The sequence below is a fragment of the Neofelis nebulosa genome, chromosome 10 (assembly GCF_028018385.1).
Source record: "Neofelis nebulosa isolate mNeoNeb1 chromosome 10, mNeoNeb1.pri, whole genome shotgun sequence".
NCBI classification, from domain to species: domain Eukaryota; kingdom Metazoa; phylum Chordata; class Mammalia; order Carnivora; family Felidae; genus Neofelis; species Neofelis nebulosa.
The window spans coordinates 59,035,729-59,060,261 of record NC_080791.1 but is presented as its reverse complement, the minus strand read 5'-3'; the positions used below and the strand labels follow the sequence as shown (position 1 = coordinate 59,060,261).

Genomic DNA, 24,533 nt, shown 5'->3' with positions numbered 1-24,533 from the left:
TCAAAAAGGGTTAGGACCCCCTCACCCCAAAATGACTCTTCACCGGAGAGAAATAGCATCTCTGCGCCTTACAGCCAAGCAGAGCCCTGTTAACACATCCTTCAATGCACACAGCCCCAGTTCCTCTGATGGTGTCCCCGGGCACCTGAGAGTCAGACAGGTGAATTCCTAAAAGGAATTCATCACTGTCACCAACTGGCTCTAGCTTTCCATGGTACCATGCCCTTTTCCTGTGTATGCCTTCTGGTGAATGCTACTACCCGCACCCAGCCCTTCAACAGACAGGCTAGGCTTGGACTGGGGCTGAGGTCAGAAAGGCCTTAACTCAATGAAGGGGCAGGAAAGTTTTCCTAGAGGAGGTGACCCATGAGTAGGAGCCTAAAGGGGAAGGTGTTCCAAAGGAACTTGTACAAAGGAAATGAGGGTCAGAGGCAATGACATGTGGGTGACTGAACTCAGTTCACAGTAATTTCAAAGCACAGCAGGGTACATTGTCCTGGGGTGTCATTGGCATCTACTGCTTTCCAAGTCCTGTGACCCATCCCCATGGGCATCTCAAAAGACCTATCACCTCTAGGGCCTGTGTGGCTCCCCAACATTGCCCAGTTTCTCTCCATCTCCTGGGGAATGGACAGGTCTGCATTTACTCATTGAGAGCAGGGCTTGCTGGGGCCTTACAGTGTACCCAGGGGTGAGGCTGGGTCCAGTGAATCCCTCCTTTCATTCTTCACACCAGATATGTCTGCAGAGCTCTGGACAGGGATCTTGCTGGAGACAGGTTTGTTGTTGTTGTTGTTGTTTTTAAGTTTATGTATTTATTTTGAGAGAGAGCATGCCTGTGCAAGCAGGGGAGGGGCAGAGAGAGAGAGAGAGAGAGAGAGAGAGAGAGAGAGAGAGAGAGAAAGAATACCAAGCAGGTTCTGCACTGTCAGGCTGTCAGTCCTACGTGGGGTTTGAGCTCAAGAACCATGAGACATGACCTGAGCCAGATCAAGAGTAGGATGCTCAACCGACTGAGCCACCAGGGCGACTGACAGTTTTATCACAGTTCCCTACAACCCATGATTCACTGTCAAGTGTACCTGCAAGAGACGTTGCTACTCTTCCAGAGGTCGCCCCTGGAGCGAACTGTTGAGCCCTGAGGCAGGACATTGGGCTGCTGGCCAGGTTAGCCACCCACTCCTGTGCAACCTCAAGTCAGATGCTTTTCCCTTCTGGGCGAGGGATTTGCCAGATGAAATCAGCTGCATCCTTTCACTCTCAGGGACCTCAATTTTTTCGGGGCGAAGAACTGAGCCCCTAAGCCCTGCTCTCCACAAGGGCTTTTCTGCCTCCTGTCCTTCCACGAGTTTCTGTCCCCTGGGACTTTTTATATCATGGAACCTCTGTACTTGTTCTTCCCTCTGCCTGGAATCCTTTTCGCTCTTCTGGCCAACACCTATTTCAGCCCTCAGTCCTAACTCAAATGCGGTCATTTCCCAGAGAGCATTGCCTCTTCCCTTCAGTCCCTTCCTCCTCTGTGCTGCAACTCGCCGTCACGCTGTGTGCGCCTCACGTCCGTGTCGCCTCTCCTCACAGATCTTGAGCACCTCGAGGGCAGGGTCCGAGTATGAGGGGTCTCTAGCTCAGAGGGCAGCTTGTCCAGGCGGGCCGTGGGCGATCTTCCGTTACTTCTGAACTCGGTCCAGGCGCGGAGGGGTTAATGACCCGGCCCGGGAGTGTGCCCACAGGCCTGGGGGAAGCAGCCCAGAGCCCGCGACTTCCATCACCGCATATTGCCGCGGACAGCAATGGGAGCCCCGACGTAGGTGAGGATTTTTGGTGCGATCCGGGTGGTGTAGACCCTGGCGGGGGGCGGCTTCCCCCCATATTAGCGTTGCTTTCTCCCCCCAGCAGACGCTCTTAGTACAATCCGGGGATTCCCCGCCGCTGCCGCCCCCTGACGTCACGGAGTCCCCCGAGGCCCCGCCCCGGTTTCGCCTCCTTCCGCGGGAGGTGCGCGCGGTGCAGGCGCGGGAGCTGCCATGGAGGGGCCTGGCGCCCCCGGTGTCCCCTGGAAACGCCACATAGTGCGGCAGCTTCGGCAGCGGGACCGCACGCAAAAGGCACTCTTCCTGGAACTGGTGCCTGCCTGTGAGTGCGCCACGGGGGGCTTGGAAGATGGCAGTGGAGGGGATGGGGCTCCGGGCGCGGACGGAGTGTTGTCTGGCTCCTCGGGCTGTCACCCGTGTGCAGCAATGCCTTCTCGCCTCCAAAGCTTCGGCCCTGCCGGACCTTCGGTCCGTTACACCTCTGCCTGGCCAGCATTCCCGCGCTTCCCAGTCCAGGTTCTGCTTAGAGCCCCTTCCTGGACGGAGCTCCCTCCTGGTGCTCCTGCCCTCCTCTCTCCTCAGGGGGCGGCCTCTCCCCAGGCTGGGCTTCCTGGGCATGGCTTCGTTAGCGAGTGTGGGTGTTTTAGGGTCTCTATGCTTCTTCCCTTTCCCGTGCGGTCCCCAGGGTACAACCCAAGTCAATTCATTTGGTCCCTGTGGCCCAGTGAAAGAATTCCAGAGTAGCTGGAGATTCTAAACTCTGAATCTCTTAGGGAGGAAGCTCAGAGTCCCAGGCTTTGCCACTGACAAGTGATCCTGGCTCAGGTTTTTGGAGCACTTCTGTGCTTAGGCAACTGAAGCCTCTAGAGAGAACTGGCTGCTGGTGAACCCAAGAAGTCATACTCTCACAGGTTTTTCTGGGGCGCTGGTCGGGAGTGGGTATGGCAGTTCAAGCCAGGATGAACAGGTGTACATTTGTGTGAGTGCCTCTGGTCATTCAAGATTGTACGTCTGGGGTGGAAAGTCCAACCACTATTCCTCCAGCTCCATCACTGGTCCTAATTTTAGCTGCTGCTTAACCATCTCTCCCCCCCTCCCCCAAACTGAATTTGCTGCTTTTGTCCTGGGTGATTTCCCTGCAGCCTTCTAGGCTGCTGGTCCTCTCCCTGAGGGACGTGAGGCCAGCCTCACTTCTCCACTGCTCTGATGGACAATGGAACCATCCAACTTGAGGGAAGAGCCTCCCCTCCCTCCCCATCCTCCAGCTGCAATTTGTGTGACTCTGGAGGGCTGAGATCAGACAGTGAAGCTCTAGTCTTCTCTGTGGTCTTGGGTGGGTTATATCCTTAAACCACCAATTTCTCACCCATAAATTAGGCAAACAGCATCTTTAGAGTTGCTGGGAAGTCAGTGCAGTGCCCTGGGGGCTGGGTTGGGGTTTTGTGTAAGAACTAGGCCAGTGACCTAAGTTAAAGGTGACAGGCAGGGGACTGGGTGAAGGAAATTTGCTGAGGAGCTAAACCTGGGATTACCACCCCCACCTTACCCTGAAACTGGTGAGAAAGAGGAAGTGAGTGTGGTGGGGGTAGAGGGAGACATTCCAGGGTCTGTAGCAAAAACTACCAAACTCGAGGAGGTCTGCTACATAATTGTTCAAGGACTTTCTCTTCTGGCCTGGAGGAAACTTACTTACCTCAACTGTGGGAAAGACAGGACTGTTTTTTAGTGTACAAAGTAAGAGGCCCTGGAGGGGAAGTAATTTACCAAAGGCCACTAGCAGGTGGAGCTTGGTGTGTTTCATCATTCTTTGGGGCAAAGCCTTGCTCTGGGGCAAGACTGAATCAATCTCTGGCCCCTTCCTTCCCTCAGGACCCTGAGTGGGCAGTGAGGCCAGCCATATACTTCCCCAGTGGTGGTTGTTCTTTCTCTGTCCTCAGGAGAGTAGGTTTCCTGGGAGGGCCTGTGGGCAGATGCTGTAAGGAGGGTCTGCCAGGGCTGAAGGTCTGGTAGAGCTACACAGACACCCCTCAGGCAAAGGGCAGCGCCCAGACTGTCAGCACCTCCCTCATTCTGCATCTCTGGGTATGCAGACTCCAGGTATGCCTGGAGTCTGTTGCAAGTGTCTGTCTCTGTCCCGGGTTCACCCTCTTGCACCCCTAGATAACCGTCTCCTAGAGAAGGCTGAATTGTTGGCCCGGATCTCAGAGAAGCTGCAGCCAGAGCCAAACGATGCCACTCCTGCTACCCACCAGGGCCCCTGGTGAGTGTATGTGTATACGTGGTTATGATGAGCTGCCTGTGCCTGGGTCCTGCCCCCACTGCCTGTCCTGGGTTCATTCTCTCTGGCACCTCATTGGTCCTTAACTGCTACCCAGAGGAGGGAGGAAGTGGACTCTTGAGGCTTCTTCCAAGCCAGCTGCTTAGAATGGCCTTTCTCCACCACCCTGCTCAATCCAGCTCCGCATTTGTCTCATCTCTTCCATTTCCACGCCCACACTCCTGCCTTTTCTCCTCTTTTTTTGTCTTCTTACCCTTACCTGATGCAGACAGAAAGGGTCTTTGCTACATATTCCAAAGGGAGAGTAGGGTCTTGCTACTTATTCCAAAGGGGGAATGAAGATGAGAACCAGGAATGGGCTGGGCCTCAGAGTTTGGAGGTGTTTTAAAAAAACTTTTTTTAAAAAAATATTTATTTACTCTCGAGGGAGAGAGACAGAGTGTGAACAGGGGAGGGACAGAGAAAGAGGGAGACACAGAATCCGAAGCAGGCTCCAGGCTTCGAGCTGTCAGCACAGAGCCTGATGCAGGGCTCGAACTCACGAATCACAAGATCATGAGCTGAGCTGAAGTTGTATGCTTACGTGACAGAGCCACCCAGGTGCCCCATGGGAGGTGCTTCTTGAGGAGGGTCCTGGCTAGGTAACCCAAGGCCTGGGGAAATCCCAGAGCAGAGGAGTCATGGGTAGTTCCAGGTTTTGGAGACTTGCTCTTTCTTCTGCTGGCTTTCTAGCTTCCACCCTCTGCAGGTGAAAGTTCATGGCTTTGGTTTCAGGCTTTTTGTGTGCATCCTGTGGGTGAATGGAGGGACAATGAATGCCACTCTTATTGGTTGACAGGGAGGAGGAATCGGAGCCCGATTCAGACCAAGTCCCTTCACCAACCACTCTGAGGATGAAGTGGCAAGAGGAGGAGGAGGGGCTCCGGCTGGTCTGTGGTGAGGTAGGCTGGGCAGGGGTCTGAGAGAGAATGGGGTGGAGCCACAATCCAGGACTTTGGGTGGTCCAAGGGGTCCAGCAAACGAGGGACATTCTCCAACTCTGGTGCCAGAGTGCTCTCTAGTTGGGTTCTGGCAGCCCAGTTCGGGTCTTCAACAGCAGCTGAGGATGTGAGGTAGAGCTCAGAGAGGAGTATGAGGAGTATGAGGCAAGGCCAGACGACCTCTGTTCCCCCCTCCAGACCGTCCTGGCTGCTCTGTTCACAGCTTGCCTCACCAACCCCAGGGTCTAGCACCTGCTGATGCACAGCACGAGTTTGCAGACCAAATGAGTAAGGTGGTCCACCTCCACATGGCAGGGTGTGCTACCTCCACCTGACACTGCTGCCCCCACCCTATGGTGTCTCTTGTCTTCTGTTTCACCACACCATCCAGGTTTCCTCTCATTTCTGTAGCAGTTACTTCTAAGCTTCCTTCTTTGTCTCCTTCCCTCCTCCCTACAGATGTGGGTGTTCCTTGGAGGTAGGGTGGGTTCACTGACTCCTGTGGCCTCAAAGACTTTCTCTGTTTGCTTATTCCCAGACTTGTCTCTAGCCTGGCCTTCTCTCATGAGCTCCACAGTCTTTGTTCAGCTGGTCTTTGGACATCACATCTAAAATTAGACTCACCATATCCCCCATAATATATGGCCAGCAGCACATTGAGAGGTGACTCCTGCAGGGATTGGGCTAAAAGATTATTTCAGCTATTCGTTTACAACTTTAGAGCAGGAAACAGGCTTAGAGAAGTGGAGTCAGGATTTGAACACCCTTCCACATGAATCCACCTTCTCTGATCCCCATCCATTCTTTCAACAAAGATTTATTGACAATAGTTATATTGTCACAGGCACAGGATAAGAACAAGACCCGGCCCCATGGAGCTTCCAGTACATTGGAGGAAACTGATAGGCCATAAACACATGCCCAGTTACAGCATGCCACATTACTTGCCCAACTAGTGTGGGAATGGAGCTAGGAACCCAGTGAGAGCCTCTCCCTCAGAGCCCCTGTTGTAGTTGCAACTTGACATTTGTGGCACTTTCTGGGCTGTGAGATCCCCAAGGCCTTGGGATGCCTGTGGTTTGCTTCCACTGATCCCTGGGGTCTGTCTCCACAGTCCATGCTAATGAATATTTGTGAACTAAATGATGGATGAGGTAGCCCTCCCTCCCCAAGTGGCAGTCACTGGGCTGCAAACTCAGGGGGGACCTCTGGTCTCTCCCAGCGCTCCATCCTCAGCTAGTCACCAGCTCATTGATCCTACCTTCAAATCCACCAAGTCTCTGTTGGCTTGGCCCAAGTACCCTCATCCTTTCCTGGATGATCTCTCCCTTGGCACGCCCATCCATTCTCTGCACAGCGCACAGAGTGATATATTTAATAATAAAAAGATCTCCCTTAAAAAAAGACAATACACACAAACATGCTTGTTGTAAACATTTCAAGAAAACAGAAGCCCATAGAATAAAGACGTGAAACCCCCTTCACTATCTCTCCCATTGTCAGTTTGGTATATATCCTCTAGAACCCTTTAGCCTGCCTTCCCAGTGGAGTTCTCTAGCCCCCTGTTGCATTTCCTGCCACTCTCCAATCTCTGACCTTATGGTCCCCTTTGTCTGGGACACTTTCACAAATGTCTTGCCCTTAGCACTCTCTCCCTGGCACTTCCTCAGACTCACACCAGTGTGTGTTCCCACTGGATATGCCAGGGGATGGGGAGCGGCTTTTTCTGTAATTCTTAGTACTGTTTCACATATCACAACAAGCATTAATCATTATTTTAACTTTTTTGGGGAAGTAATAGATTCATGGGAAGTAGCAAAGACTGGCTACATCTTGTGTAACTATAGTACACACAATGAGGAAACTGATATTGGTATGAAATGTACATATATTTCTTTGTCATGTTGTTCCCTATGTGGATTTGTGCAAGATACAGCATAATTTAATGACCACAAAGATCTCTGTCTTGCTATCCTTTTTGAGTTTTTCACAACTCAACCCTCTCCCCCAACCATCCCTAGCCTGGCAACCACTAATCTGTTTTCCATCTGTATTATTTGGATTTTGAAAAGCATCCCCCAAATATTGAATAACAAAGCATTAATGAAAGTAAAAATGACAGGTGAGGAAGCAGAAGTGGAGGTCAGACTGCTCAGTGCTGAAAGGAATTACAAACGTTACAAATTGGGCCAGCTAGGAAAGTAGGCACATGCAGGACCACTCATTTAGGAAGATGTGTCAGTGCAGCTGAGTAGCACTAACCTTGTTCTTCAATTCATCCCTCACCAGGCCCATGTGAGAAAGAACACAGGAACAGGTTAGCAACCAGGGCCCCAGCCTCAGTTATTTCCTATGTTCCTCGTGTCACCTAGTAGGAACTGCTCCGCCTGAGGTCCGTCTTTCCCACTGACCCCTCAGCTCTAAAAAGTGGAACTTGAGCTGGGCGCCTGGGTGGCTCAGTTGGTTGAGCATCTGACTTCTGCTCAGGTCATGATCTCATGATTTGTGAGTTTGAGCCCCACATCAGGCTCACTGCTGTCAGCACAGAGCCTACTTTGGATCCTCTGTCTGCCCCCCCCCACCCCTCCCCCACTCATTCTCTCTCTCTCTCAAATACATATTTAAGGGGCACCTGGGTGGCTCAGTCGGTTAACCGTCCAACTTTGGCTCAGGTCATGATCTCGCAATTTGTGGGTTTGAACCCTGCGTTGGGCTCTGTGTTGACAGCTCAGAGCCTGGAGCCTGCTTCAGATTCTGTGTCTCCCTCTCTCTCTCTCTCTCAAAAATAAATAAATATTAAAAAAATAAATATTAAAAAAAAAGTGGGACTTGAGCTTTGTCTGTGGCTTTCCAGCTCTTGCTTGAAGGACTGTTTTGAATGAGGCAGGGGTATGGATGAGGTAACCCTCACCCCCACTCTTGGGCTGGGGGCAGCTCCAGCATTCAGTCTGGGCTCCATGCTCCCAGAGTCTATTCTTGTTCTTGCCTTTGTGCCTCTGCTTAGGGCTCCTTGTTGCTCTCAGGGATCTATGTTGGGTAGGTCAGGGGTTAGAGAAGTGGGAAACAGAGCCCACATCCCTGGAGCCTTTTCTGTAGATCTGTCCTGTACTTGGAGCATAATGTTAGGTGGCCTGGGTTCACCCATCAGCTCTGCCGCTTAGCTGTGTAATTTTGTCAAGATCCTAAACCTCTCTGCGCCAATGTCCTCTTCTGTAATATGGGGAAAGTGGCAGGACCTGGTGTGGTTATGGTGATTAAGAGAGTTAATACATATATAGTACTCAGAACAAGGCATGACACACGTGCCATATAAACGTTTACTATTACCTGAAATATTACTCCTAATATTACCCTGTGAGGTAAGCACTATCATTCCCATTTTACAGGTGAGGAAACAGAGTAGGTTCAGAGAGGTTAAATGACTACCCCGGGGTCACACAGAAAATAAGTGGCACTGCCAGGACTGAAACTCAGGTGAAACTCCAGAGCCTAAAGGCCCTTCCACTGTTCCACAAAAGCAGTAGGGCGTTCCTGTGCAGGATCCTAAACGTATCTGAGCCTCTGCTTTCTTTTCAGTTAGGGGGCGGGTGGGTAGAGTAGCAGAGTCTGTCCCACCAGCCTCCACTGGGGGAGGGGCTGGGGGCACGTTGGGAGCCCTGCAGAGGCGCCCACGCCCACCCAACTGCGGGCCCCGACCACCCCCAGATGGCCTACCAGGTGGTGGAGAAGAGGGCAGCCCTGGGCGCCCTGGAGTCGACGCTGGAGGAGCGGCAGAGCAGGTGAAGCGCCGCCAGGGCGAGGGGGACCGCGCCCATCTCTGGGTGGTTCGGGGCCATCTCTGCCCGGGGACGGGGTGACCCTGCGTGTCTCCAGCACGGCCCGAGGGCTTTCCCCACGTATTGGGCTCTGCGGCCCCGAACGGCAGGCCTGAGTGGGGGACGTGATTGGAGTCTTGGCTTTGCTCCCTGCCTGACCGCGTGACATGGGCAAGTCCGTCCGTCCGCCTCTGAGACCCGCTCCCACTGGGCGACGACGGAGAGTCTCTCCCGTACCCCCTCCTCCAGGCTGGCGGCTCTGGAGGCCCGCGTGGCGCAGCTGCAGGAGGCGCGGGCGCAGCAGACCCGGCACCTGGACGCGCAGCGGGCGCTGAACGTAGCGCAGCGGGCGGCGTACGAGGGGCTCCGCGCGCAAGCCGGGCTCCAGGAGGCGGCCCTGCGTAGGCACGAGGAGGAGGCACGTGACCTGCTGGAGTGGCTCGTGCAGCGCAAGGCGCGCGCTGCCGCCGAGCGCAACCTGCGCAATGAGCGCCACGAGAGGTGAGCGCGCCGGGCCCCGCCCCTCGGAGACTCGAGCGTCGTGCTCCTTTGGGGGCGGGCACGGTCCGAGCTTCACTGCCCCGCCTCGTGGCGCGTCAGGGCGGGATCCGGCTCTCGGGACGCTTTTCTTCCCGCAGGGCCAAGCAGGCGCGGATGTCCCTGGAGCTAAAGAAGGCTGCCAAGCGGACAGTGAGCATCAGCGAGTAAGAGTCGGGGTGCGCCAGGTCCTGCCCGCCGAGGGTTTGCAGCCCGCTCTTCCCCGCGTGCTCTAAAGCGCTCTTTTCTCTGATTTCTGCCTGCAATTCTACCCTGTCCCCCACGTGTCCGCAAGAGGCTCCCACCTAGACTGAGCGCACAGGACACGTGCAGACTCGTGTGGTCTGAGAAGCCCAAACGCCTGCCCGCACAGACTGCTCTTCAGTGTTGGGCGCCGGCACAGACTGCTCTTCAGTGTTGGGCGCCGGGGCGGGGCGGGGGGCGGGTCAGGGAGGGGCTGGTCCCTTGGCCTTACTGAGTTTCACCCCCTCTCCCAGGAGTCCAAACACTGTAGGTGATGGGATCAGAGAGATGGCTGAGACTGTGACCCTGACTGCTGAGCCCCTATCCCTGGAGACTGAGGCTGGTGAGAAGTGGAAGAGGCCCTTCAGGTGAGGACTGTCCCAGAGCTCTGAGCCGGGCCCCACTCTGGAGTCTCCTCTAGGGCCTTGGGGCCACCTCTTGGGCTGAGAGGGGCTTGGGGAGACGCTGCAGTACAGGTCACACCTCCCAGGACAGGTCTGACCTCCAGTGCTTGGAGTCTCTTAGGATCATTGCGGCCTTAGGGACTCCAGCGCCTCTTTCTCTCCTCAGGACTAGAGCTCTGGGGGTGGGGTGTCAGGTTGCTGAAAGGGTGTCACCAGGAGGGAGCCTGTGGGGAAGGCCCAGGACTCAGCTGTCACAGGCGTGTGTGTAGGCATAGGTGTACAAGCACATGTACTCACATGGACGTGAGAGCACATGTGTGTACACACCTGGGGGAGCATATCGGAGTACGTGTGAACATGTGAGCATGTATAGGTGTGAGCTCACGTGGACTGCTGAAGCCCACAGATTGGGGCTTCAGTCCGTGAGAGCCCCTCCCCTCAGTCTCCCCCATTTGTCTCCATTTATCTGTCATTGAAACTGCCTCCCCCCCCCCGCCCCCCGCCCCCATCCTTGCTCCATTCCCCAGCCTGAAGGCTTCTCTTTCAGCCCTTCCTTGCAGATCACTGGTGTCCATGCCTGGGGGCAGTGAAAGAACTTTGGGGAGGAGCTTGAAATGCTGGTCCTGAAAGTTCTTGGCAGCCTTTGTGGGCCAAGTCATCCCAGGACACACCCTCTTCTGGGCATTATTTTTAATGTTTGTTTGTTTTTAATTTTTGAGACAGAGAGGGCACTAGCAGGGGAGGGGCAAAAAGAGAGAAGGAGCCAGAGGATCAAAAGCAGGCTCTGTGTTGACAGCAGTGAGCCCCTGTGGGGCTCGAACTCACAAACTGTGAGATCATGACCTGAGGCGAAGTCAGATGCTCAATGGAGTGAGCCACCTAGGTGCCCCTCTTGTGGGCATTTTTGAGGTCACTCAGCAAGCTTAGGTTTTACCACCCCTGGTAACTCCAGCCTTGTGGTATCCCAGCCTCAGGGTACCTTCACCCTTTCCCCCGTAGGCCCCAGCTCAGCCTTCCCAGAACTTTTTGTGGGGGGGGGCATTTGGGTGGTGAGGCAGTTCTTACCATCATGGTGGAAACTTTGGGAGACTTCATTGCCACATCCCTCCCTGCCTCCACCTTCCTGGGACTGCTCCGGGTCATCGTATTCTCCTGGTCTCGGAGGAACCAAGTTCTTGTCCCAGGCTCGAGTTGCTGTGAGCCTCAGGGTCCCCAGCAGAGTGCAGGGATGAATGGCTGCTGTCTGCACACTCACTGGCCAGTCCCTTAGCATATCTCTTTCGATTCTACCCCAGGTCTGCCTCCGCCACCTCCTTGACGCTCTCCCGCTGTGTGGATGTGGTGAAGGGGCTTCTGGAGTAAGTGTGTGTGTGTGTGTGTGAGTGTGAGTGAGTGAAGGGGTTGGGCCCTTTAGAGGCCTGTGTCAGGCTTCTGGCGTCCAGGCTTGGTCTGTGTATGTGCCTCAGTCTGTCTGTCCATGTGTTGTCCAGCTGTCTGTGTGAGTCTCTGCTGCCTCTCCCTGAGCTCATTCCAGGCCCTGCCTGGCTGTCCTCCACGCTTTGTCCCTCATCCGTGGTCCATGGACCAAGATCTGTAGTCTGAGCCTGGATGGGAACTATCACTCAGGAAAAGGCTCAGATGTGTCAGGACTTGTTCTGAGTTCCAGAGCCAAGTGGTAGCAAGGCTAAGACTGAAACCCCAGCCCTGAGGTTCCTCTGCATCCATCAACTCTACTCTCTGCCCTTCTCATTTCCACACTGACCCCTGGGGTCAGAGACTGCGTTGGGAACAAGCTCGCTGCACCTCTGGGCCATGTTTTGCCACCATTTGTGTTTGCTTCCTATTGCTGTTGCCTCAGGAGTATGAGGCTCCCGTGTCAGAAGGCCTTGCCAAATGCCTTCCTGACACCTGCCCCCCACCCAGTTTCAAGAAGAGGAGAGGCCACTCTGTTGGAGGAGCTCCTGAACAGCGATACCAGAGCATCCCTGTGTGTGGGGCCGTCCAGCCTCCTACCCAGGTTCAGGATGTGCTGGTAAGGGAGGAGCTGGGCCACATGCACGGGGTGCTGACATAGAGAGTGTAGGTTCCAGGGGCCATCCAGGGAGGCCAGGGAAGCAAAGCTGGGCACCTCACCAGGAGCACAAGCTTTCTTCCCCCAGCCTGTAGTAGAAGTCTCTCAGCATTTTATAATGGGGCATGGACTGGAGAGGGAGAGCTGGAGGCCAGGCAGGGGAGTATGAGGATGTGTAGCGGGAGGCTGCTGCAGGGCTGATGAGACCCGATGTGTGCGTGTGTGCGTGTGAGAGGGACCCTGTGAGCCTGTGCCAAGAGGTACGTAGGGTGAGGACCAGGGCCACCACTGTCTCTTTTTCCCATAGAATGCCCACCTCTCCGAGGTCAATGCTGTTTGTTTTGGCCCCAATAGCAGCCTCCTGGCCACTGGAGGGGCTGACCGCTTCATCCATCTCTGGAACGTTGTGGGAGGTGAGGGTTCCTCCCCTGTGGGCCAACCTAGTGCTTTCTCTCCAGACCCCACCCTCAACTTGCTCCTTGGTGGGCAAAGGTCTTGGATCTGTTTGTGTTTCCTCACATGTAATATTCTTAAGAGCAGTGGCCAAATGGCCCCTTGGCAAGAGTTCTGGGCCAAGCCTCCCAGCTCTTGGGGTCCAGGCCTGCAGGATGGGGAGGGCTGAGCTCAGATGGTCCCTATTTGGGGAGGTGGGGGGTCCCTTATCCTTAGGTCCTGTAGGGGCCCTTGAGGAGCCGGTCCCTGGGGCCCACCAGTGGCCTCCTCTTCTGGTATCACTTGAGCTCTTAGAACTCAGGAGATGAGTGTTGGCTGTTTACCCTGTGCTTGTAGAGGCAGGTGTGTTGAGGAGTCACAGTTAGCTCCTGGAGACTTCCTAGAGAAAGTCTTGGCCCTGGCTTGCCGTGTGACCTAGGGACAGTCCCTTGTCTGTGGTCCTCTGTAGCCCTGCTGTTCCCTGGAGCCCCCTGCTGGTAATTTGGGGGAGGTGCAGTCTCCAGCCCAGGTCCCCAGAGTTTTGTTCTCTAACTTCGGAGAGACTGATCTTCCCAGCTCCTCCCTTTTCATGAGGTTAGTGACCCCACTTCACCTGTCCTTTTCCCGGTCCCCCTAGGTCGTCTGGAGGCCAACCAGACCCTTGAAGGAGCTGGTGGCAGCATCACCAGCGTGGACTTTGACCCTTCGGTGAGGGACCCTTGCCTCAGTGGCATGGAATGCCTGTTGTGTGTGCCCCCCTGCCCATCTCCACACTGAGCAGGTGGGGGCTCTGGGACATAAGGGAACATCATGGATGTCCCAGAACCAGTCCTGGCTGCTACACAAATCTTCCCTGGGCCTGGAAGCTACTCTGCCTGCCTGGGTGACCTGGGCTGTGGGAAGCTCTGAGGCTATCTGGCTTGAGGGATTTTGCTTCTGTCAGGGCCCAAGTTCAGGGCCTTTCCCTTCCCCTTCCATCTCTCCAGGGCTCCCAGATATTGGCAGCTACTTACAATCAGGCTGCCCAGCTCTGGAAGGTGGGGGAGGCACAGTCCAAGGTAAGGCGTGACTGAGGAAGCAACCTGGGGTTCAGGGGTCATACCTTGGACCCCGGGGGAGGTGTTATGGAGTCTTGGCCATCCCCTTGATCCATACCTGGGATGTGGGGGCAGGAGACACTGTCTGGACACACAGACAAGGTGACGGCTGCCAAATTCAAGCTAACAAGGCACCAGGCGGTGACTGGGAGCCGAGACCGGACAGTGAAGGAGTGGGACCTCGGCCGCGCCTACTGTGAGGTCCAGCCCTTTCCTCTCCCTCCCTACCTGCTGGCACCCCCAGGCCGGGTCAAGAATACTTCAGCCTGTTCTCTGGGAGTGGCTCCAAGATTCACGGGCATTTGGGGTGAAACCTCCCAAGGCCTGTCCTTCTCTATCCCCCATCAGTGCTTTTTTTTCTGCCTGGTTTCTTGGTGACTTCAGGCTTTGGGCTGGGAAGCAGAGGATCTGGGTTCTAATTTGGGGAGGATACTACCTCTCTGGGGCTTCTGGGCTTCCAACAACCCTTTTCTGAGTCTAGGGCTCTAATCCTTGGTCCCCAGGCTCCAGGACCATCAATGTCCTTTCGTACTGTAATGATGTGGTGTGTGGGGACCATGTAATCATTAGTGGCCACAATGACCAGAAGATCCGGTTCTGGGACAGCAGGTGATGGGCATGGGCTGTGGGTGGTCGAGGCATGGGACAGGCATCTTGCGTTCTCTTTCCTTTCTTTGGACATGGAGCCATGGAGGCTGTGGTGGCCTGTCTGTGCTGGGTTTGGCCCCTTGAAAGCTCCACTGCCCCTGGGGACCTGTGCCACCGTTTTAGTGGCTCTTGGTCCGACTGCTGGACTCTGCCTGGGCCTTGCCAACCAAGCCCCCTTTCCACTTAGTTACCGCTTTTTAATCAAAGGGAACAAAAGTTTTCGTTGTTTTTTAAATCTGAGAGCTCAACACTGGGCTTGGATGGTTTATAAAAGCCAGTGCTGGAGCCAGTGCCAGGCATGCCTGAAGCTCCTCCTTCCTGGTGTATGGTGACTGCCGCATGAACCCCCTTGCTCTCTTTCACACAATTAAAGGCAACTCTCATGGTTTTCCCTCCAGCACTTATTTTAGTGACCCAGGGGTTTCTTTTTTTTAAAAAAAATTTTTTTTTTTCAACTTTTTAAATTTATTTTTGGGACAGAGAGAGACATAGCATGAACGGGGAAGGGTCAGAGAGAGAGGGAGACACAGAATCGGAAACGGGCTCCAGGCTCTGGGCCATCAGCCCAGCCCAGAGCCTGACGCGGGGCTCGAACTCACGGACCGCGAGATCGTGACCTGGCTGAAGTCGGACGCTTAACCGACTGCGCCACCCAGGCGCCCCTAGTGACCCAGGGGTTTCGAGGCCCCCAGCTTTGAGTCAAAGGCTGCCTAAGATTTTGTTGGAGGGGCTGGCTGCAGTGGGAGAAGGGAGATTAGTCAGTGTCAGCCCTGGCCCCAGTGATATGACAATGGGGCACTTCTGGACTCTGTTAACCTGCAAGGAGTGGCCCGGGTGGGCTGCTTCTCATCCATGCTTTTGTCTTTGCTCCTTAGGGGCCCCTGCTGCACCCAGGTCATTCCTGTGCAGGGTCGGGTCACCTCCCTGAACCTCAGCCATGACCAGTTGCATCTGCTTAGCTGTTCCCGAGATAACACACTTAAGGTCATTGACCTTCGTGTCAGCAATATCCGCCAAGTATTCAGGTACCTGCCTCGTGCCCACGGACACTGTGGCTTGGGCTGGGGCAGCTGGGTCTCTCAGCCCTTGTTAAGGGTCCTTCTGGACCTGTCAGCGGGGGACCCTTCCTGGAGGGCCTTCTGGACCAGGGCCCGCTGAGGTGCCCAAGCCCTTGATGGACAGAGGAAGCTCTTGAAGCTCCTGGCCAAGGGCAGGGATTGGCAGCCACATTCGTTCTAACCCTGATCTTGTCTGTCTTCAGGGCTGATGGCTTCAAGTGTGGTTCTGACTGGACCAAAGCCGTGTTCAGGTATGTCTGTGAGAGCACATGCCTGTGCCAAAGTGTGCCCCATCTGATCACATCTGTCGGTGTCTGTGTCATCACCTCTGATCATCTCTTGCTTGTTCTGCTGCAGTCCAGATAGAAGCTACGCACTGGCAGGTTCCTGGGATGGAGCCCTTTATGTCTGGGATGTGGACACTGGGAAGCTGGAGGGCAGTCTACGGGGACCCCACTGGTGAGCATAGCTACCACCTGCCCAGGGCCAGTGCCATCCTGGCCCCACTGCTGCTAAGCCAGTAACAGGTTCTGACATGTTTGGGACCCTGGAGGCCCTAGTCCTTGTCCCACACTTTCCACCCCCCAGAGCCCTTCTTGTTCACAAGGTGCTTTCCCATGTGCATGTGGGTCCATCTTCACCACAGCCCCGTGAGCCCACTTTATAGGTGAGGCAGCAGGCTCAGAGGGAGCCTCAAGCTGCCGGCATCCCATAATGAGGAGCGGAGCCCAGCCTGCAGGCCTGGCTCCTGATGCCTCCCTGAAGCCTGCCTCCCCTCTCCTCTCTTCCCCTCCCCTCCCCTCCCCTCCCCTCCCCTCCCCTCCCCTCTCCTCTCCTCTCCTCTCCTCTCCTCTCCTCAGCACTGCTGTCAACGCCGTGGCCTGGTGCTACTCTGGGAGCCACGTGGTGAGCGTGGACCAGGCCAGGAAGGTTGTGCTCTGGCACTAGTGCCATGACTCCTGCCTGGGCTGGAGCTCTAGTCTAAAGCCGGAAGCCAGAGGACAGCTTCCCGCTGCTCACAGGGCTCCAGAACCAGTGGGGGTGGGGATAGGGTGGAGGTGGCGGTGGCCTTAGGGCATTTAGTGGTGAATAAGGCCTGGCAGGACCTGGCCTGTCTGTTGAAAAACAAAGTGTGTGTGGGGGGGTGTGGGGGGGGAGGCGGGTTAGTTTTGTTTGTTTGTTTGTTTGTTTGTTTGAAATCTCTGACTTCTTTCGCTGACAAAAGTGAAAAAAAATTGCATCTAAACTGGTGTCTGCTTGCCTTTTTGCAGCATTCAGGTAGCAGAGAGATCTTTGGGCTGGTGGCTCCAGGACACCTGTGCTTGGCTCCCTTTCCTCCTCCTGCACAGAGCTGGGGCAGAGCCAGTCTGGCCTCAGTGCTGTTCATGTCTGAGGAGAAGGCATGAAGAAAGGCTCAGAGGCGACAAAGGGCAGTGGCTCTTGGAGCCATGGAAATTTCACCCTTGGTCCAGGCTGGTCCAGAGGCCAAGCCAATACCTTGGGTCCTCCTGCTTCAGGAGGGTAGACTGAGCTGTGGAGGGGCCATGGGAGCTTGGGGAAGGGAGCAGGGGAAGCAGCCCAGAGGGGCTCTGGTGGAAAGGGTTCTAATAAACCAGAGAGTGAGCTCAGGTACTTAGTACACCAGGCCTGCCTTTAGATGGGGGCGTGTTCTTGCTCCAGAGGCAGAACCCTGAGTGAACGGGGAATAGCGTGGGTATGTCTGTGTCTTGGGGAGGGCCCCCATGGGCTGGGCCTGGGTTGGGGCTTGTCGGCATGACAAGCCTCTGTGGTACTTGGCAGACCTGACAGGGCAGAACCTGCGCACCCCAGTTCCTTTGTCAACTTCAAGTATGGAGGAGTCATCAGCAGGACAGCCATTGCCAGTCACAAGGCAGTCACAGGAAGAGACCTCCGTCCCTGAGTGATTGGAGCCTTACTTTTGGGATTCTGCCCATCTGAGATTCAAAGGCTTCAATCCAGAATTATCGGTTTTCTCCTTTATCACCGTAGAAAGTCTCCCTTGGGGGGACTTTGCCATTTCCAGAATTTGGAAACCATTCCCAGGATGAACAGCAGATTGTTGAGAGCCTGAACTCCACAGCCAGGCTGTCTGCGTTTGAATCTCAGCCCACTATTTAGTAGAGTGGTTTTGAGCAGGTTCCTTAATAACTTTGTGCCTTAGTTTCCTCCTCTGTGAAATGGTACGCACCTCAGAGGTTGTTAGAAAGACTCAATGTGTTGGTTATCTGTGAAGCTCCTGGCACGTGCCAAAGGCTGAGTGTTGATTGAATACCCAGTCTACACTCTGCTGACTCTCAGCTCACTCACTGCTCTTGGCCCAGCTGTCCCCTGAGCTCTGGGTGACATACCCACCTGCCTCCTGGACATCTCTCCCCCTGACATAAGCGTCTCTTCCCCTCACATCCCACATCCTCTGGCACCAAGGCCTGGAGCCTCTAACCTGGCTGCAATGCAGGCCACCTTCTCCTAGGCTTGTCTCTCCTCCCAGAACCCTCTTTGCGAAGGCTGGAGTTACTTTCTAAGATGGCATGGTCACAGGTACAACCCTCTAAAGTTCCCAGGCTGCCTTCAGAGAAGCTTGACATTAAATTCGAAGACCTTAGGAGCCAGCCCGTCGACCTCAGCTGCATCTTCATTTCCTTGCTACTCTGTTTTACACATGGACTTTCCCTCTGCCCAGAATGTTCTTCCCTCCCACCCCAGTTCAATTTGTCTTTCGGATCTTCTGAGAGCCTTTGCTCATTTACCAGGCTGGCCAGGGGACACCTCCATTCTTGTGTTCATTGGTGTCTCCTTCCCTCGGGAGCTCTTGGAAGATGCCAGGATGGGAACAGAGTATTCCTTGGGATTAGACCTGGCACAGAGAGGGTCTGAGAAGTGTCTATTAAATGGCTAAACTCTCTTACTCAAGGACTCAGGAAATTTAACAGTTGACGCTGGGAGTGTAGTATTATTCCAGCCTGACTCCTGAAGGCCTCATCCTGTCCCAGCCCTCTTGTCCTGGCTTCTAGTGGCCACCAGGAGTCACCAGCTGCTTACTGTCTGCCGGGTCATTCTCCAGTCTCCTGGGATTCGTGGCTGGAAAGACCAGTGCCTCCAGTAACCACCATTACTTACGTGCTCATGTGTCAGGCACAGTGCTCTGCACTTTTCATGCAGTAGTTTATTCCTCCCAACCTCCTGGTGGGGTATCTCTCATAGGTGATAAAATTGACACTCAGGTATTATGTGAGGTCATACAGCTGGCACAGCTGTATGTGACATATGTACATGTATGTTTTAACAAAATAACATTTTGAGAATCTGGGCTTCCATTTATGCAAGATCAGGGCATCTTCCCCCTGCTCCCCAGTGCCCGAGGGGTATGTGCTCTGCCCCCACCATTGGTGGGGGATTCTAGCTTTGTGTATCCTAAATCCCTCCCTGCATCCTCTCTTCTGTTTTCCATCTGGGCCCTGGCCACCTACGCCTGAGTCTGGAGGGTCAGTGTCCCTTGAAGTGAGGGACATGCAGCCCCCAAAAGTGAAGTGAACTTGAATCCTGGGAGGCCATTACTGGCTACACCATTTGGGGGCTGGTACCTCACAGGACTGCAGTGAAGGCTACTTAGATAATCCAGAAAAGGTGCTCAGAGATGACAACTCCACTCTAGGGCCAGCAACCCCTCTGCTCCCTGTAAACCTTTCCTTCTTTGTGGGGCCACTCTGATAGCACCCTTGGAGTGCTCACCCCAGGGAGCACATGTGTACCTCAGCTTACTTGGAATGCTTCTGGAGGAGCCAGTCTGGAAGGCCAGCCACAGGCCAAGGAGGTGGGCATAGCTGGCAAAGACCGAGCACGGGAAGAGCTCAGAGGAGAGTGGTTGGGAAGGTTGTACTTCCATCTAGTCTTTGAAGTCTCTGGTGGGGATAGAATCCAGGAGCTAAAAGCCTCTCTAGGCCTTTAGTATCCTCCAGCTCTCCAGTCTGCATACCTTGCAGGTTTTCAGTACTTGGGCTGCATGCCTGAGTTGGGGTCTCTAATATCAAAACTGGAATACCCTTTCTCTTGCTGTGCACATGGGTTGAGGCCCAGAGAGGGGCCAGGGTCTTGTGCAGGGTCATAGCAGAGCTGGGGTAAGGACTCAGCTGATTCCTTTTTTCTGAAAATTACCCTCAGGTTCTGCAGAGAGGAGCTGGCCTGGTCTTTGGATACCCAGTTCTAGGTTCTGCTCTGAGTGGTCTTTCTGAAAGACCTTGGGCACATCGCAGTGTCTTCCAGGGGAAGGATTTTCCCCATCTGTGAGACTTCCTGCCCCACAGCTCTGGGCCTCACAAAAGATAACACAGCTCATCCCTGGGGGGGCGGGGGGGGGGGGTGTTCTGTAAGCCTGCCCTGTCCAATCTCAGGCCTCAGTGAGCCTGAGACTAGACAGCGGCTCCTGCTGCCTCTCGGTCATCTCCCTAGAAGACACACCTCAGCTGGAGTCTGCTGTTCCTGACTTTCCCCTACCAGATGTGAGCCCCTTGGTGACAGAGATGAGATCAGAGTCACTTATGTCTCCAGTAGACAGAACAAGACCTGGGGTGGTCAGTTTGCTGACTGGACAAATAGGAATTGAACAGAGGTGGTCTTGGCCCTTAGAAAGTTTTCTGGAAGCATCTTGGTGGCACCAGGTATGGACCCACCTGTGAGAGTTGGCATACCATGTCTGGGTACAGGCTTGTTCCCTTTCTCTGGACACACATCTGGTCAAAAATATTTTCATTTTATCTGCTCAGTATTTTTGTTGATCCTCCTGGATCTTAAGCAGTTTGTATTGCCTTCTCATTCCTACTTTACAGATGAGGAAAGCAAGGACTAGAAAGGTGAAGAGATGAGCCTAAGGCCACAGCTAATCGAGGTGGCCAGGGACCTGAATATGGGCATTCTGACCAGGATCTCCCTGTGCCCCTCACAGGACCAAGGGCGTGATGAGAACAAGAAGGCTGCTTAGGTGTTTAACACACAGTGTGGAAAGGGTGTGAACCCTATTTGTGGGTCCATCTGTTTTTTCAGGATTACACTCTGGGAAAATATTCCCAGACTAGAGAGCTCTCAGAAACAGACATGAGAGAAGTACTTCATTTGTTGTTTTGGCCAACGGGACCAGGGGAAAATGGTCCAGGAACAGGATGCTCTTTGGCATTCACAGGGTTCTTGGATCAACAGTGACAGAGCAAACAGGGAGAGTCTAGGAGGAAACTTAATTCTGGTTGTGTCAGGTTGCAGGATTTCAGGACAAATTATAATTCTCCCCCTTCTAAACTAAAATTTCTAGAACTTGGTTGTGTTTTTGTCATAAAAACCTCTTTGTAATGAGCAAAATAAACGCAAAGATTCCAAGCAGCTAGATTTTGTTGTAAAGCTACTCAGTTTAGTTAATCAGGCAGTAATTGGCTCCATAACTGAGGGCTGTGGCTGGACCCCAGGCAGCAAGGGAATAGTGCAGCCCAGGATGTGATTACAGCCCAGAGGAGGGTTTGCTTTCTCTCAGTGGACAGTCCAATGGCTTGAATTTTTAGTTTCTGGCCATCCGGAGAAGTCTGTGTGCTCGGTTCTCAAATACTGTGACCTTTTTGTTTGGTGTTTTCATTGTGTCTAGAAACTGAACTCATCTAGCACGAAGTGTTGGATAAGCCCTTAGAAATCATCCCGCTCCTTTCAAGGCTGGGGATGCAGCGGCCCAGAGGGAAAGGTCACCCATCAAGTGGTAGCAGGGCTAAAGCCAGCTGACATCCTCCCACTTGCATATCTGTCTGGCTTATGGGTGTGGGCTAGGGTCGAAGGTCAGAGAGGAAAGGGTTCCAGGCGATATGCGGTGAATCTATGGCTTCATTGCTTTACAGTTAGTTCCTCTGATGATGCTGGGGTGGGACAATTAGCTTAACTCTGCCCCCTTATCACAGACTAAGCCCCTGCTGCCAATAGCGATCTCAAATGTGAACACCTTTCATTAGCAGGGGAAGGCAGAAGATGGAAAGGGTACTGAATGTGGTATTTAATACCTACCTACGTGCACCTACCTTCCCTTGACAACCTTGTGACTATGAGGCTGGAAGAAAGGAGCTCAGCTGTAGATCACTAAAGGTGGGGGAGGTGATGGCGAGGAATATTGGTGTTTGGTGGTGACCACCTGTGCTACAGACTTGAGGTATCCTTCTTGGATCCACAGTGTTATCCTCAAGTTTCCATGAGGATGTTGAGGCTCAGTTCCCACAGTTGTCAAGTGAGAGCCAGGACTGAACTCAGACCTTCTGACTCCACAGTCGATGCTGTTGTCTCTTATGTTGCTGGTGGGAGTGTTAACAGACACAATCATTTTGGAGGCCAATTTGGCAAAACCTAACAAAACTAAATGTCCATATAGCTTTTTTACTTTCAAATTCCATATTTGGGAATTTACCCAATATTTTTACTGGAACAAATTTATAAAGAATCATGTACAAATATGGTAATTTCAACTTTCTAACAGCAAATGGATGGATACAACCTAAACGTCCATCACTATAGGAGGCTTAAAATTGTGATATATCCAAACCATGGAGAATATAGCCTTCAAAAAGAATGAGGTAAACCTACTAAATATATAACCCCACATATGTAAAAAGGTAATGTGTACATGTATGAGTTTTATGTACAGAAAATGTCTGGAAGAATACATATTGCATGTGCCCAGCCCTGGGAAGAGGAGAGCTGTGGGGCCCCTCCCCAAACACACTGAGCCTTGGTCCTCGGTGTGGCTGGCTGGCAGCCAGAGGGACTTAGCCTTTAACTGGGAATTCACTCCCTCTCTGTTTTATGGTTTAAAAAAGGAGGGCCTAGGAATATCTTTATAAAAAAGCATTGTCTATTTGGAAGGTCTATTTACCTAAATCTTTTTATAAGGAAACTTAGAAAACTTAATTCCATTTTTTTTTATTATTCAACATTTTATACATAATAAATACAAACTTTTTACAGCCACTGTAAAGAAAGCACATCTGCACAGAGGCACTCCCTCCAAGCCTGGCCCTGTGCACTGTGATGCTTGATTACATGTCCTGAAGGGAGGGGTTCTTTTTAAAAAGGAGGCATATTTTTACAACTTCGTTTTTTTAAAATAAAATTAGCAGCTCTTCCAAAAAATATTTTAAAATATAACAAAAGATTTCAAATAACTCTCTGAGAATGTGGAAAATCCAGATTCAAGGACAATTTGGCTAGCTAAAGAGAGAATACAAGACTGGGTAGCAAGAACTGCCTGATTTAAGCACTTGGAAGATTTTATAAAGTGCTTTGAAGATTTTTAACATGTCAGAGAACTTTAAAATCTTAAAAAACCACCCTTTTAATTTCTTTTTTAAACTTAAGAATAAGTTTGATAAACACAAAAAGACCTCAAATAGATCAACAGGTTAAGAAATGCAAAAAACGAAACAAAAACCCCAAATTACGGAGAAGACTCGTCGCTGGGTACTGTCACTGAAGTGATCAAATGACTAACTGAAGATTTCTTCAGCTATAACCTGACTTTTGGTCAAAAATCCCATGGGGACATTTGGCGAGCATTTCAAGTTTTAAAGATTCTTAGGAGGGATGGAGTTTTCAAAGCATAATACAACTTTTAGATTAAATTCTGCAAATCTGATTTCTTAAACAAAAAAACAAACCAACTGGCAAAATCCCTTCGTCCCTAGGTTCGGCACTCCCTATCTTCCACAGGAGGTGGAGAGCCGACAGAGCCCTACCCTGGGCCACCTGCCACCGTGAGCTTGCTAGCCTGTGGAGAAAGCTACTCTTGGCTCTCCTTGCGACATGGAGAACTTGTCTTTTCCTTATCAGTTTGCACTTGTGCAGGGTGTGCAACCCTTTAGTCCTTTTCCATGAGAAGCTGGTTTCCATGAGCCACAGGTTGTTCCTCCTAAGGAAATATGTCAGGTCAGTGGGACCTGGGAAGCTGCACTTTCGTGGGGGGTGGCCACCGGTCTAGAGCAGCCACAGGCTGGCTGTCAGGACTCGTGCACTGGTTTGGGAATAAAATGACGTGAGGGGCCTCCCTAGCAGAGAAGCTCAACAAGGCAAGTATGTGTCCCCAATTTACCTAGACACTCAGATTCTAAAGGTACTGGTCAGAAGAATATATGCTGCAAAAATTAAGATGAAAAATACCCAAATACAAAAAGAACATTAAATCGGCTCATTTCAGATCTGGAAGTTCCATTTCTGCTTCAGCCGCGGCCTCCTTTCTATTAAGTCTATGTGATGGACAAGATTTGGCTATTAGTTCAGCCCCTCCATATTAGCTCCACTAATACTAAATGAATGCCATAAATATTAATACAAAGGACACTGTTACTGTTTTAAATCTGTTAGTTGTGGAAGAGATGTGCATTAATGAAATTGGCGATAAACTCAGGGCAGTCCACTTTTTTCCAATAAGGTTTCACTTTTCTCGGTCTGGGGACTAACTGTGGGGAGGAGCCAGCCTCTCCTGAAATCCCTCCTTCTAATTCCTTACGTAGCCAACATGATCTGATTAAACTCAATCAGACGAGCAAAAGCCACTTGAAGAAAGATGAGGATCTTTGCCACATCCTTGTGGCCACAGTAATATACTGTACGAGTTCACATGATCAGTTTCTCTGTGACCGTGCCCTGAGTGAGTCCTGGTCTTGAGTCTCATATAAAAATGGACCACTGTTAGGCATGAGGGCTGTCCTCCTCTGCTTCTGGGGCCCGCTAGGATTTGTGCTATGGTAGGAGAGATGACATAGAAAATGACAACAAAAAAAGGCACAAAATATTCAAAACGTGGGAGGAGTCCACCAGGCCACCCGTTCACATAATCCTCCTTGTTTTTGCTCCGTTCAAGAGTCATCATCATGCAAAGGTGCCTAAAAAACAAGAGTGGCCAAACACCAAGCCTGGCCTTGATTGTAGCAGTAATGGATGGGCAAACCCATCATCACACCAGTGTGATTTCCACATCCTCAATCTTCTCTGCTGGCCTTCGGTGGTTCTGTGTAGGTGGAGGGGGAGCTGCCCGGACCTGAGCAAGGAACAAATACATGGATTGTTAGCTCCCTGATTCAGTGCTTGAAGCATCCAAACGCCAACCAGTCATTTATCCATAGACAT

General features: G+C 52.6%; 2 protein-coding genes across 10 annotated transcripts in view; one reads left to right on the top strand and one right to left on the bottom strand.

Moving 5' to 3' along the window:
- Positions 1-1,521: 1,521 nt before the first annotated feature.
- On the top strand, positions 1,522-16,511 carry ATG16L2 (autophagy related 16 like 2). 5 transcript variants are annotated; one of them, XM_058687862.1, is made up of 19 exons: positions 1,526-1,808; positions 1,897-2,133; positions 3,972-4,071; positions 4,928-5,030; positions 8,775-8,848; positions 9,134-9,385; positions 9,523-9,588; positions 9,919-10,032; positions 11,364-11,426; positions 11,992-12,100; positions 12,447-12,552; positions 13,209-13,279; positions 13,558-13,629; positions 13,744-13,864; positions 14,172-14,277; positions 15,192-15,341; positions 15,578-15,625; positions 15,732-15,833; positions 16,235-16,511. In XM_058687862.1, the coding sequence occupies exons 2-19, from the start codon at positions 2,025-2,027 to the stop codon at positions 16,320-16,322; spliced, it is 1,854 nt and encodes a 617-aa protein (XP_058543845.1). In that variant the 5' UTR covers positions 1,526-1,808; positions 1,897-2,024; the 3' UTR covers positions 16,323-16,511. The 5 variants fall into 5 exon arrangements, with proteins under 5 accessions (XP_058543849.1, XP_058543847.1, XP_058543845.1 ...); XM_058687863.1 differs by having other exon boundaries at positions 1,894-2,133; XM_058687864.1 differs by lacking the exon at positions 11,364-11,426 and having other exon boundaries at positions 1,525-1,808.
- A 5,804-nt stretch (positions 16,512-22,315) lies between these two features.
- Positions 22,316-24,533, bottom strand: part of FCHSD2 (FCH and double SH3 domains 2) — a 301,322-nt gene continuing 299,104 nt past the window's right edge. For all 5 annotated transcript variants that reach the window (XM_058687857.1, XM_058687860.1, XM_058687856.1 and 2 more), the window contains one exon: positions 22,316-24,444. In XM_058687857.1, coding sequence (XP_058543840.1) covers positions 24,361-24,444 — 84 coding nt within the window. In that variant the 3' untranslated portion in view covers positions 22,316-24,360. The remainder of the gene's footprint in view (positions 24,445-24,533) is intronic.

Coding starts and splice junctions, on each gene's coding strand:
- ATG16L2 (XM_058687862.1), top strand. CDS start 2,025: ATGGAGGGGCCTGGCGCCCCCGGTGTCCCCTGGAAACGCCACATAGTG. Junction 9,386..9,522: donor CGCAATGAGCGCCACGAGAG/GTGAGCGCGCCG, acceptor TTCTTCCCGCAG/GGCCAAGCAGGCGCGGATGT. Junction 15,342..15,577: donor AATATCCGCCAAGTATTCAG/GTACCTGCCTCG, acceptor GTCTGTCTTCAG/GGCTGATGGCTTCAAGTGTG.